General features: G+C 39.3%; 1 protein-coding gene across 2 annotated transcripts in view; it reads left to right on the forward strand.

Annotated features, from left to right (window-relative positions):
- Positions 1-12,847, forward strand: part of ppm1aa (protein phosphatase, Mg2+/Mn2+ dependent, 1Aa) — a 33,099-nt gene extending 20,252 nt beyond the window's left edge. The window contains exon 6 of one of the 2 annotated variants that reach the window (XM_083791294.1): positions 12,775-12,847. In XM_083791294.1, the coding sequence (XP_083647420.1) occupies positions 12,775-12,825 (51 nt within the window). In that variant the 3' untranslated portion in view covers positions 12,826-12,847. Of the gene's footprint in view, positions 1-7,676; positions 9,996-12,774 lie in introns of those variants that run through there. The other variant, XM_083791295.1, reaches the window with a different exon arrangement.
- The last annotated feature ends 2,462 nt before the right edge of the window (positions 12,848-15,309 follow it).

The following is a 15,309-nucleotide window of genomic DNA, read 5'->3' on the forward strand; positions in this document are numbered from 1 at the left end:
TGTTACCTTGTACAGTACCTCTCATTTCATCTCTTTTGATCTGTTGGTAATAATGTGAAAGGAAAAGTGTGTATGTGTGTTGGGGGGGGGGGGGTCGCTCTCCTTTGCAGGCATAAATTCTTCTTAACTGGGAACTCTGGATTTTGTAACCATAAATAGTGTCAGGGCCTTGAAGAAAATAAGACATTATGACGATGCTTAGGTAATGTGAGCTGATATAATACAGGTATTCTTGTCTTATTTGAATTTTTTCCCATCTTGCCATCTACAGTCACAACGCCTTTTGCATCATTCCAGATTGTGTGGCTACTGACTAGGTTATAATAACTAATCAAAACATTGCGTTTTGTGTGTATAAGACATAATTCAGTGTTTCAATGTATGTAATGCAGTTATCACAGATCTAATGATGACTTGTAAATGTAGACAGACATGTCTATACAGTACATGAGCTTAAAAGAGACAGACATTTGGACAGGTATGGGGAATTTGATTTATAGATGTAGAATTGACCATGACCATTGTCCTTAAACAAGAATTCCGGACTAGGCTTTATTTACCATAATCTGATGTTAAAACTATTTCAACCAATCTATGGTTGCACAGACTTTTGGATCGCCTCATTGGACATGATTGAGTCATTGTCGTTAATTGATGTAACTTTTTGCCCTGCCCCTTTCTTGATTGGTCTGTTTGGTAGTGTTTTATAGTTTAGAACCTTTGGACGATTGGTCATACAGATTTGTTGGTTACCTCACTGGACTCTGTCCTTGTCCTTCACTGACCTTGCCCTGGCAGCCGCCTACTACACCCTACCAACATTTATCACACTAAATATGTATTATTTATAATTCAATAGATCATTTAATACTTTTTGCACTGATAAAATGATTTCTATGAACAATAGATCGTAGGCGGCCATAACTTAGTGGGTAGAGAGGCCATCGGGGACAGAAGGTCCCCGGTTTGTGCCCCGGCCCCGGTCTATATGTCAAATTGTCACTGAGCAAGACGGTTGACCTCTAAGGGTAGCTGCACACTAAACCAGAACAACCAGCGTCCGTTTGTTTGTTCCCTTTGTTTGCTGTGCTTGCTGTGTTTTTTGTTGTTTTGAATGTTATCTGTGCTGCTGCATTGTCTGAAGGAAGCCAAACTAAAATTGTTTTGCTCTTATGTACCTGTACACAAGTAACAATAAAGTACAACCTTGAAACCTTGAACAAAAAAAAAACTGTCAGAGACTTCATCTCTGCTATAGAGCGCCGAAGTCCTGACGTCACTCGCTCATCCTCTGGTTCACGGAAGTAATTTCTCAATGGAGAATAACATGGAGTCATCTTAAAATCATCTCATATTGGTAGTTGCTGGTAGTTTTTTTGGGCTTGTTTCTAAAGTGTACAAGTACTACAGTAATTGCTTATTTGGGCTTGCTTCCTAATGTTGTTTTAACCAGTGGTTCCCACATTTCTTCAAGAAGAGGAACCCCATATATAATTGTCCACGGACATCCATCTGAAAATATTTTGTGCCAGGGACCCGCATACAAGATTTGTGTTAATATCTTTAAAGGGACACTTCACCCTTTTTGCAAAAATATATATGTTAATGACGTTTAGAAGCTTTAGATCACTTTCCTGGGGGTATTTATGTGTGTAATATGTGGTTTTAGTTATTTTAGATTGTAGCAGTGAGCCTGTTGTCTCTGATGTCATGGACACTGGTCTCACTACCTTCCTGGACTACAATTCCCATAATTCTTTGGTGCACTGCTCCTCCTTGTGGATAGGGGGAGAGCTGTCTTACTGAGACAACATGTAGTCCAGGAAGGAAGTGAGCCCAGTGTCCATGACATCAGAGACAACAGGCTCACTGCTACAATCTAAAATATCTAAAACCACATATTACACACATAAAGATCTCCAGGAAAGTGTTCTAAAGCTTCTAAACGTCATTAACATATATTTTTTTGCAAAAAGGGTGAAGTGTCCCTTTAAAGAAATATTCAAAATATTTCAATTTATTCTCAATATTTTAGTAGTAAATAACAGATGTACAGCCTCACAACATGTCGCTGTGAGCTTGTAGATCTGCTATTTTCATTTGTGCTTTTCTTCATAGACCTGGCCGCTTTTTTCTCTTCAACACTGTTCACAGCAGCAACAGGAAGAGGAAGTTATGCACACACAAAACGCAAAGGCTTATGGGACACTGGAAATAGGTCAAAGGATCCCAACCCTAGTTCTGATCCCGCCAAGGGCCCCAGACAAAACTCTGAATGAAGTCACATTGTAGTTTTGGCCCCGCAGAACCGAACACAGTTTGCCTGTTCTGATTTAATATGCATTGTTTAACTGCTCCCAGAGCGCTGTACTTATACTGCTCCTAATATTTAAGAATGGGTAAATGCAGATTACAAATTTCATGCATGTGCAAATGAAGGAGCGGGGACCAATTATTAGATGTAAATCTGTAATTTTATTGGACCCAGTCCATTTTCATCATTTAGTGCTGTTGCACTGATCTGCATAAGCTCATTGCAATGTGACATGGCTGTACTGTATAATAGCTAATTTTGCAGTTTTGGAACATTTAAATCAACACTTTTAACTGTGCATTCACACTCAGGCTACTGTGCATTCATACTCCGGCTTGGTGCATGACTTCATGCTATCCGCTCTGTGTGACAATCAACCAGCTCTTCCATGGCTGCATGACATGTCAGTCTACCATACAGCATGGTGTCATTGACCTGTGTGAATATCAGAGTTGTGACAAGTTGCCTTTGTCTTCTCTGTCTCTCTGTCTCTCTGTCTCTCTCTCTCTCTCTCTCTCTCTCTCTCTCTCTCTCTCTCTCTCTCTCTCTCTCTTGTGAATGCAGTGTGTTAGAGAGCAGTCATTCTTATATGGGGCCTTTGGCACAAACTTTTCATTTGGAGGTCTGTGGCCAAATTCGTACCAATTTGGGGGTCCTTGACGTGAAAAGGTTTGAGAACTACTGCGTTAGAGGCTGGATATCAGATGATGGTCAGGGAAGTCCATGGCTACTGGGATTAGGAGCCATGGGAGGGATTACTGTAAATGTCAACATAATGTCATGAGCTGTGTTAGAAGGTCAAACGTTCAAACGGTGCTCAGTGGCGACCAGTTAATAGATCAGGTATAATGTAAATGTTTGTGGTTCTCTCGATGACATAGTCTGACACTTGAATAGTAAAAGATCTGTTGATCAATGTGTGTTAATTAATTTACACTTCCAGGGTTAAATTGATGCTGGATATTACTGTGTAGATTTTGGAGGGTGCAAAGTCATTATTTAATATTAGGTGTATTTTATAAGACTTAATCGTATTTCATTTTAGGGGATTTTATCAAACGTTTTGAGTGAAGGGACACAGGGGGGGAGTTGATTAGCACCAGGGCTCTTGCTAACCACATGCTTATGTGCTTACTAGTGCATCAACCACCCCAATTTCAAATTTCTTTACTATGAATTACTGTGATCAATCTGTAAGTTTAGATAAGGAGTGAAATTTGATTCATTCTTATGGCAGATGAATGGAATAACTGCTCCATACCCTGGCCTGCTCACTAAACAAGGACCATTAAACCAGTCATCTATCCAGAGGGGGGCACTGTTATTAGCTCTGCCAATTAGAGTTTGTTACAAATACCAGTAGCTGTTCTAATGTTGAATTGGTTACACAGTTACACAACGTCTTGTAAATTATGAGATTGATACAAATCTGTGTTATTTTGTGGTGGTTATTGAGATGTGGAACTTGGACTGAGACATCTTATTCTTAACCTTACTTTTCAAATTCAAATGATTGTATAATGGTCATTGGCTTTCTGTACACAAACTGTTTTCTATTTATGTACCCTACCCTACTTGGTTGTGGAGCCTTTTTTTTGGCATTACCGTATGTCTTTGTCAGTTAATACAATGATTTATTACACTCAGACAACAGATCTATGGCTGTCTGTAAAGTAGAATCCTTCCCGACATCGCCAATGGAGGAGTAGGGAGACCACTTCCAACCACTGCAGATTAATTCATTAAAATAAGTAGCTTTAATGTGTACGGTATATATTTATAATTTAACTGTTTGCATGTGAAAGTAATAGAAAATGTGACTCATTAGGTCTGAGGCCACCTGTGCCTGCTAATGAATCACATTGGCCTTATATTCCGGCACATCAAAACATGGCCACGTCAACCGCGGCCATCATCAAATGGAGCCGGACCGTCATCTGCCTGCCATTGTTCAGCGCATGTCATGCTCTGTTTCTCATGCTGGAAACCCATTTGAGCTTGACTAATGCAGCAGTGCAGACACAGCAGTAAAGAGGTGGGGGTGGCAGGGCTCACTGCTTACTCTGTGGATGGTTTCTATACCGAGGTCACTGAGCTCTGTATTTACTAATTTGCTTTAGAGCACACCAGGGAGTCAGGGACCCTTTTTCTTTTCATGATTGCCCCATAAAGGGAGAGATATTGTACAGAAAAGCATGGGATCTTGTTCAGAGATTAAATCTTTCTCCTGGACAGTTAAGTATTTCATGGCTTATTGATAAACTGGACTGGTGTATCAATAACCACTAGGGTCAAACCCGACTTTGCCCTCGATTAAAATCTCACATTGGAAACGACATTCAACATTTTTGCCTTTGTTCTGCTGTGCAGTTATCATTTCTTTCATTGCATCTGCCTCCCCCCACCCTGCTCTCCCTCTCTCTTTTTATCTCTCTCTCCCCCTCTCTCCATTTTCTCTTTTTGTGAGTGTACTTGTTGCCCGAGGTCAGTTTGTCACAGAGAACACAAGCTTTTCTCACATGGCCATAGCGATTCAATGATTGGAGTATACAAACAAGCAGATCGGGCAGAGATGACATCTAGCCCCATCAGCCCACACCCGCCCCTCCCCCTTCCACTCTGTGCCCTTCTCCAACCTACAGACATGGACACTGCATGAGAAATGTCCTTGCTCTCTCACTTTGTCATACACTCTCTTTCAGTGTCTGTCTCACACTCACTGCAGCAGTGAGTGCCCCCCCCCCCACACACACACACACATGAGGTGGCTTACACAAGCCACTGCCCTGGGAATCCCAGCTCATTATCCTGCACCCCTCGGACGCAGTTCACTGTAAATTAGGACACCAAACGAGGCAGCCTTGTTAAGAACCCACAGATACACTCATTAGCATCAGCAACTTACCTCATTGGAGCCTGTATCAGCATTGTCTCACATCAAAATATCATGTCCTGTCGTTCCTCTGCACCGACTGGAAGATTTAGGATTAATGTCAGATTGTGGCTTTCCGGTCAGCCCAGTTGGTTGAGATATGGCACCGATTGATCAGTAGTGGGGGAAAGATGTGCTATTTGACAAATGTAGCTATATCTATAAATGCACCAAGCCTCTGTGCGTTTGTATGTCTGTAATCCACGTAACTCGAGAACCGTTCGCCCCACCGACTTCAAATCCGATTCGGTCAGACCCACGGTTGTCCAGAACCACCACAAAACGGCTCTGCCCGGGATCTGGACAGGGCCCCTGCCCATATATGGAGCTGGCCTGTTCTGACATCACAAATATGTTCTGACATTTGCACGGGCTCCATATTTGGGCATGCCTGACAAAGAACTCCACATATGGGCATAAAAGGGACACAACTGGGTGGGGCATGCATTTTCAACTTGCGTCGTTCCAAGTAGGCCATTGCCCAACTGGCACCGCTCTAGTAAGTAATAATATATCAAATTTTAATGATTTTTTTTGTTTTAGTTTTTTATAGCATTCAGACAGCCAGCAATCGATTAACGGCTCCCAAAAAAGTCTCTGTGACACCTAGTCTGCATTCAAAGATTTTACTAGAATCTTTGTCATTGGTCCAAACCTTTTCTGCCAGCAAATCAGCCAACCAATCAGGAAGTGGACAGTCAAATTCATGCATTGTTCCTCATCTTTGAAGGCAGACTGCGGACCCTATAGATGTCACAGAGACTACATTTTTTTTGGGAGGTTTAATCCATTGCTGGCTGTCTGAATATAAAAAAATCACACTCGTGTGAAGTGAGGGGCGCTAATATATTAAAGTCTAACTCATGTTGATTAGGTGATGTAATGGTGATGTAAAACAAACGGTGCCAACACAAACAATATAATATAACATAATGAGGGACAATATGACGTAATGAGGGACAGTATGACGTACAATTTCCCTTAATTGTCAATGGCATTTTTGAGGGGCGCTAGCCCCACCTATATACAGGTTTAATGTTTGTTTTTAGTGCAATGTTTGTTTTAAAAACGCCATTGACAATGAAGGGAAAATCATATATTAGCGCTCCTCACTTCACACGGGTGTTATTTTTAAAACAAACATTGAACTAAAAACAAACCTAAAAAGCCATTAAACTGATATATTACTTATTTCCTTTTTTCATTGTGTTGAGGAAATAAAGGCCTTTAAGGGGCTGAGTGGCTGACTGTTGCTATGTCACAGCTTGAGCAACCATAGTGGTTCTGTTTTTCTGTCATTTGGTTTCGAGTTTTCAAAAGACACTTGATTGTTCACCTTATCTCTTCTTGTGTGTGAGGTTTTCTGAAGCGCAGCTGTATTAACGTCACACTTCACTGTCATTGTCTTCCGTCAATCCATAACAGCAATTTTCTTCATTCGTCCCATTCCCCAAAGAACAACGTATTGTATCTTACTGTGAATGTGTATTGATGGATATGGGACTGATGTTAATAGTTTTTCTTTTGTACCTGCACAGTCTATTCTGATCAAGCATGGTCTCTCGTCTGTCTGTCAGCTTGGGCTTTTCAGTTGGCCGTGGTGAGATTGAAACATTTGTGACCCTGTGCAGACGTGTCATATTGTTATTGCTCTGGAGAGCCCTCAGTTGGTATTGACTTTTTCTCCACTTAATGTGGCAATGTTTGTCCCTCTTACTACCTCCAAAGTGTCTTTTTCTTGCCCTTCTTGCATGCTGTTTAGAAGTCTGTCAGTAGCATGCTTCCACTGAATGATTGATCCATCCTCCTGCATGCTGTCACTGCTGGTAAGCCTTTATACTTTGTCGTACGATTGTGTAGTTCAATAGTTTTATTTTTTTAGTTTTCATTATTTGCTTTTTTGTCAGTCATGAGGTGTCAATATAAGATACAAAAAACTAAAAGTACAAGCAATTTCTCACATTGGCTGGCTACACAAATTCACACTAGATACTGGCATACACATGGTACATAATACACATTATATAAGTGACAAATTAAAGGTAAAAACAGAATAATGAGTGGAGAAGCATATAACGAATGCAGATTCTTCAATACAGGTGTACTGCATTAATACAATTAAGCAATTAAAATACTATACTTTTCTGTGGCATGCATAAAAATGCTGAGCAGACTCAGCTGACTTTGATTTTGGATCAAGATGATGAGAGAAAACGATCAAAGTAACTACAAAACAGGGTAGGTCATTAGGACACGACTCCAACTCCCATTATATCCTGCATATCTACTATTACCTGGTTTATTTTCTCTATAATCTGCTATATAATAAAGCCAAAACATATACGTTGTGTCACGGTCGCACGGCAAAGTATAAAAAGCCTCACACTGTTCCTCCATAGTTCACCTTCACCCTGATCTTCTCCTCCCCAGGACCCAGACATTCTCTTCTTCCGCGGTTTCAGCTAAAGCGGGAACTAATCAAAGGAAGTCAACCACTCTATCACATTAATGAGTACCCATCATGCCCTCATTGTTTTACTAGAATGTCTTTGCATGTATGTCCACATAGACTTGTTTGTTTATAATTTCATATGCTTTTTATGTACACACCCACCATGGTTATTATATAATGGTATTCCTAACAATGGTCCAAAACCTTATTTGAGTTATTACTCAATGTGTACAGGGATGGAAACTTGACTAGTACACTAGACTTGTAGTCTAGTTTGATGTATCTGTGACAAAAACAACACAACATAGCCACATGTAAAAGAAGACAGGTTTGACAGGCAGCTCATTGGACAATACTCAAACCTGGAACAGAAGGTGACATGTGGAGGGTTCCACAGAGTTCCACACAGCATTGTCCTTTTACATACTGTAAAAAAAACCTATCCAACATCTCTAGCCTTCATATTGTGACAGTATTGGTAGTTTTGTTAGTCATTCTCGCTGCTGTTATAGCGACTACATTTAATTTAGAAGTCCCCAGGCATATCAGTTGGCACAGATCTACGATTGTCTGGCAATGTGACTACCTAGAAGAGTGTAGAGGTGCCAGAAAACATTCTGTTCCATTGTCATCACTCATCACTAGGAGACCAGTCACTGAGAAAGATGATTTTTCCAGCATTTCTTTCTTTTATATGGGTTTCATGCAGGGGAGGAATTTCAGGGAGGCCACAAAAGGCCAGGCCATCGTTGCCCCTCAGTTTGGCCTTTGTGCCCCTCACAAAATGGGATCCCCTGAGGCCACAGAGGCATTAATGCCCCAGCTGTCTGTACCACTTTCTCCTTGTCTCTTTCTTGTCAATATGTAAACACCCGTGTCTCTTTCTTGTCATGTAAATACAGTGTCTTTTCTTGACTCCCCATCTTTAAACCAATCCAGTAACTTTTGATTGGTGCAGGGCTGAGCATTGGAACAGATTGTAAATACCATAATTTATTTATTTCACGGCAGATAGTCTACATATTAAATCTTTAGCCCTTACATTCAGTTAAGTATTTCAATTGACTAAAATCTTGTTTGATTTGATGGCCTTCCTGCCCTGGCATTTTGGGCTTTATTTGTGCCCTCAAACAATTGACAACACCAAATTCCAGGCCTTGCACATTTACTGTATATGTGACAAGGTCAGAAGCCATTCACAATGTGTAAGTGTCCCACTCCTCTGTGGAGCATTTTGCTTATCAATACAAACCAGGAATGTGTAGTCCCACTCCCTGGTACTGTACATTCCATGGTTTATAGTGTATCTTCTTGTAGGAAAAGCCAGTCTTCTATTGTGTACTGGTCAGTAAAATAAAAAACATCAAAAGTTATCTTCAATCTATATTCAGGGAACCAATATAGGAAGTCATTCGTTCAGACACTCTTCAGTGTCAGTGGGCAGAAATTGTTTGTGGACAATGTTTTACCTTTCGGTATTACTTAAAAATACGGTCACGTAAAGAATCTTTTCCTTTTAAGAACATTTGAAGTCACACTGTGCACCATGGGCTACATTCCTGCGATTGCATTCATCTACAGTAAAATAAATGGCCTCCACAACAGTAATATTTCAAATCCTCATTTGTAGCTGTAACTGTGGTAATTGCACTAATATTGCATCTACTATTACAGCACCACCATCCACCAATCTACTACACACAGTCTTCAAGTTCCATCCCTGATTGTGCATCCAAGTTCCATGTATATATACTGTACTTCTACTCTGGACATTGTGAAAATGTTTCTAATGTCATCAGTCACTTGATAAATTGACATCAAGCAATGCTATGACCTTGGATTTTAAAAGCCATCCATTCTGGAGAGTGATCAAGTGGGTCGTGTTCCTCGCTTCATCCAGCTGTTGCCTTGGTACCTCATGAGTCCTTGTAATGCATTTGTTGTTTGTTGACCTCACCAGACTGTTCAAATGAATCGTCTGTGCTAAACAATGGTGCTGATCTAAGATGCTCGCTCTAAAGCTCCACCAAGTTCAGTAGCAGGTTGCTTTAGGGATCTATTATTGCCGTATGACCACCACTGCATCTTGAACAAATGCAGCTTACAAACAAGCACTTGTTATATGGTCCAATGATTACCGCTAAATATGTACTGTATATTTCCCGGACAGTTTCTTTTCTTGAATTGTCTTTTAAAGTTTGTTACCATGACCCCTGAAAGGTTACTATGGGAATATGCTTCTAGTTATAGAAGTTGCATGACTTGTGCTCTGTGTTCTTAGAGGGGTGTGAATAAATTCTGGCAAGCAGCCAACAGATTTTGTCTTACTGTATATATTGTACTGCACAAAAACCTTTACTAGGTTCATAGGTTATAAATATTCATTCAGATGTTCAAAGATCATGGGTATTCATTCAGAGGACGTAAATACATGAGGTTATGGGTTCATTCACAGGTTCATAGGCTATTCACAGGTTCATAGGTATTCATTTAAGGCTCATACATGTAGGTTATATGTAGCTATTCATTAGATGGTTCATAGGTTATATACCGTAAGCATTCAGAGGTTCATACTGTACATGTAGATTATAGTTTTGTAGCTATTCATTGCTTTGAATCACATCACGTTGCTTCATTTATTCAGAATGATTACACACATAAGATCTTTATTGTCATATGCTTACAATTTCTGTGGCAACATTGCAGGCAGCACCAATATCTTGGTGCGTTAAAACAATACAAATACAAAAAGAGAAAAACAACAAATGCACTGTAGATTTTGAGTCTATGTATATATTTTACATAATATACGTACAGTATACTCACTGTATGTTACTGTTGGGACCTGTTCTGTTTTCCTCCTTTTACCGTGACATACAATACACTACAGTATACAGTATATAAGTCACTCAAACAGGCTGGCATTTTCTTAAGGGACCCAACACAACGACACCCTAGGCTGATATAGTAGCGTAAAAGCTACTGCCTGGCTGCCATCACTGTGTACACAGTGATGTAAGCAACACAGATGCAGCTAATCAAATTAATAATGGGTGTGTTAGATTTTACGTGTGTCAATACTGTCTATCATGCTTGCATATTGGCATGCCCTTGGCGTCTGGACACACCTATGAAATTATAACACTCATTAATTTGTCTGATGCACCTGCTTACTAGTCTGTCATGTATATCTATAATTTTTCACTTGAAGTGGACAATAAATTACAAAATCAACTTCAGAATGTTGGAATAATATGCCTGCCAATGAACACAAAATAATACTAGGGGTTGTGAATTTGCAACAATGTCCTTGAAATACAGCAAGACGTTTTGTATACCTTACACAATATTATGCTCTTTTAAACTTTCATGTGCTTACAAGATGTTGTGATATGTTTTTTCACCACACAGTGATTGATTGTGTGAGACTATTGCAAAGTAATGTAGTCTACAAAAGCTGAAAATAAATGTAAAAAGTTTAACAAAAGCATTCTACCGGTATGCATTCAAACAGGCTTAAGCATACATTTCAGTTTCATATTTACTCTAATTTCTTTTTCATCATCTTATTTAGCTACGGATGCTAATAGTGCATTGTTGGTACTGTAAAGCAAATGTTGAAATGTGCCACTGAGATCTCCCCAGTAGTAATTCTTAAAAACTGGACCTAACTGCCTTACAATGCCTTACATAAAGGAACATACTGGTATATTCTAGAGCAGTGGTCCCAACCTTTTTAGCCCGTGACCCAAAAGAGGAATTTGATGTCTCCCCGGGACCCAAACTAGTGAGAATAGCATGCAAGCAACAGAAATCCCTTGTTCCAATCACATTCACAAAATAGGTGCATAGTAGATCAACCAAGTACACAAGAGATCTTGGGAATATTGGGGCATGCTGGCAGGTGGGGGGGCGGCGGTGGCTCAGGGGTAGAGTGCCTGGATGGTAACCGTAAGGTTGCCAGTTCGAACCCGGGCTCCCCCAGAGTTACTATCGAAGTGTCCTTGAGCAAGACACTGAACCCCTAATTGCTCCCGATGTGCTAGTTGGTGCCTTGCATGGTTTCCGCTGCCATCGGTGTATGAATGTGTGTGTGAATGGGTGAATGTAATGCACAATCTCTGTAAAGCGCCTTGGATAAAGGCGCTATATAAATGCACCATTTACCATTTACCAGGTAGATGATCGGGAAAATGTTAGGTGGAAATAAACATTACATCTTTACTAGATTTGCATGTATTTATAAAAAATTGTTTGAAGGCATATGTGCATCAGTAGGCCTAATAAAAGTATGCATCGGCACTGTATAAACCCTACTGGATTGAATACTGAAGTATTAGAATGTCGTATTGATCGATTTGACCATGCAATTACTTACTTATCAGATATCTTATTGGCCAAATCGTGTGTGTGTGTGTGTGTGTGTGTGTGTGTGTGTGTGTGTGTGTGTGTGTGTGTGTGTGTGTGTGTGTGTGTGTGTGTGTGTGCAGGAGTATTTGGGTGCAGTTTTGAAACTATCGAGGATACTTTTTCAGCCATTGTACAATTCTATTATACTGACAAACCGGTCAGTATAAGAAATGCCTGAAAATAGATTACAGTTGAAGCCAGCTGACTAAAGCTGGCACATTCACAACATTGATTAATGTGGTCTGTCCTTGTTTAAATGTACTTTCATTGTTAACTAAATAAAGGAGTGGTTGAACATGGGGATGGTAGGCAATATACTGTATACACATATTGACTGGTGAAAACGGTGACATGGCTCAAAAGATGTATTATTAGACTGAAAGCAGGCTAGCTTGTGTAGAACAATAGTAGACTATGGCATGAATCCTATCAGCATAATGCACAAATGCCCCATGTATACCAGGCATTAAACTCTATATATCCTCTGTAATTGATAGATTACTTCTAATTAGTTACAAAGTGTGCTTGCTATTCTCTCACCATGCAGTCTATCAAGCTAGAGAAAATACTTTACTTACTACGCTGTTGTTTATTACTGTGCTAGCCTCACACAGATGCACAATTCATCAACAGGTGTGGCAGGAAATGTTTCTTTTTTTTCTGCAGAAGGATGTCTGTGTGGAAGCCACAATGTTGGAGAACAAAAGTCGCTTATAAGAGCCATTCAGCCTCTAGACTAGAGGACTTCCTCATGGGCTGCTCTTGCCCAGCAGTCCAGAGGACAGAGCGAAAAAGAAAACAGAAGCCTTGATGCAACAGTTCATGCAGCAAGCCACACATAATATATAAGGACTAAACAGGTTTCTTTTTATTTCATAAACGCTGGTATTTTACCTCATTGAAATAACTATGAGGCAGCCAAGGCTTTTAATTCAACCTTGAAACCCCAAATATTTTGATTTGTTCAAGTATACATTTTTGTATTTGTTGAACTGTCAGTTTCGTTTACTTTCATACAATATATCACAGATAATCTAGACTGAACACTGTCTATATTATGTATGGTCTACATGACGTATTGCATATTTCTAAAACAATGAAAAATGGAATTTCTGAAAATAATTTAATGGTGTAAGTGTAAGAGACAGCATAGACAATGGCGTCAAGGAAGTAGATTTAGCCATGGCACTTTGATCTTTAATGGATTTCCTTACTTCAGCCTAATTTACTCTTATTTTTTTCTATTTTATATCTTTTTTTGTGTGGTATTCTCAGCTTTTACTTGAGTTGGGCTACCTGGCCCTGCTTTCAGCGATATGGTTTTTTATTTTAATTGTTCAATACCATGTTCCTGTTCCCTTGAAGGATGTTTTATGTAAAACATGCTTTTTGTACCCTGGATAGACATTCAATCAACATTAGCCTTGGTATTTTAATAACTATTGGTCTTGCTTTGTGGATGTTATAATGGAAGACAATTGGACTAACCGATTTTTCTTTTCTTTTCTCAATAAACTGGTGTTAAGAACGTGCATGCTTCTGGAAAAGGAGATTTCTTAAAATCGAATTTGATGGTTTGCTTTGCAATTTCCCTTGATAATCTATTGAGAACGTCAGTGACAGATATTTTTTCCCATAGACTAGTAAACATTCTTCAATATCTAACTGAAATTATAGACTACGACAACAAAGATACAAATTGTTCTGATTGATTCAAAACATTAACTATCACAGAGCTGTAAAGAATTTCTTGAAGATTAAATAAATAGAAGAAACTCTAAATATGTATCTTTCTAAAAAAGAAAATCATAGAGTCAATAGCATTAGTCTATAGTCAATAGTAGACTATTGCCATGAACTTGATATTTTTGTCAGTTCAGGCAGTTATGATTTCTATATGATACCACCCTCGTACATGTACGTCCATTGCCCACTGGGATGCTTTTTCTGTTGTCTTCCAGCTGCTTGGAGCCCTGTTTAAGTCAGCCTGTGTCAATCTCCATCCCACACATGTAGCATTATGTAAGCTGCAGTGAAACATGGTGGCCTAACTTTAAATAGAATGATCTCTGTACTTTATTACCTTTTTGAAATACTTTAATCAGTCCTTGTGCACAGTCATTAGCCTGCTGGAAGTGTGACAGCGGGGGGACCACTGCTCTTGTGAATGTTCATTCATGGTTTTCAGGCGATGGCAGATTGGAGTGTCCTTCTATTGTCCACCAAGAAAGTGGAGAGAAAATAGTTTCTTGGGTGGTCCAACTCATTAATACACTCTGCACTTCTTGATTTACGGCTTGCACTTCAACTGCGGCCAATTAACGTGAAAAATCACGCAAAAAGTAAAAGTTCTGTGGGGTAGGAGGTCAGGTCTAAATGTCCTCCCCTACCGTACAAAACCGTTTCAGAATGAATCATACCCTCGACACCAAGGTAGGATATGATCATAATTATGAAAACTTGTACTACACTGCACAGCAAAATCATCAGTGTTAATTTAACTCTGAAATAAGTTGCATTACACTCACCGTGTAGAGGTAGAGGCCAAACATGCATTGTTTTAAAGACCTTGGAATTCAGTGAATTATAGCCTATAGGGCCAGTTTAGTCATCACAAAATAATAGGCTATACCTCTTGCTGTGAAAAAACTAGATTTATGTTAATTAAAGCGTAACAGGCCTAACTGAATATCCTAATAATTAATTAGATTTTGTGCTATTTATCGTAATCTTATGATTAATTAATTGTTTAATCCCATTTTGTTAAATTACCAATGAATGTCATATGAACTTCAGTTATACATTTTCGATTTTCAATCTACCTGTTTATAGTATTACTTTATTTTGATATGTACTTATCTAAAACATTATATATAAGTTGACTACATTTTAATGCTTGTGCGTCACCACGTATGTTGTCACAGAGTGTGTGTGTGTGTGTGTGTGTGTGTCTGTGTGTGTCTGTGTGTGTGTGCATGAGATAGCTGGATTTGATTATATCATTTATAATAGCCAGCAGTATATTTCAGATTTTCTTTGTGTCCTCTAGTGTTTAAAGAAGTACTTGTAAATATGACATTGATTGTATGGGGCAGTTCATCTGACAGATGGTTTGGTTGTCTGCATTATGCTAGCTAGTAGATATGCATTTATCTTATACACTAATTGGCATAGTTGTTGGTTTGTTTTGATGTTTGAAGG

The sequence above is a fragment of the Protomyctophum parallelum genome (assembly GCF_964188405.1).
Source record: "Protomyctophum parallelum genome assembly, chromosome: 20".
Classification (NCBI taxonomy): Eukaryota; Metazoa; Chordata; class Actinopteri; order Myctophiformes; family Myctophidae; genus Protomyctophum; species Protomyctophum parallelum.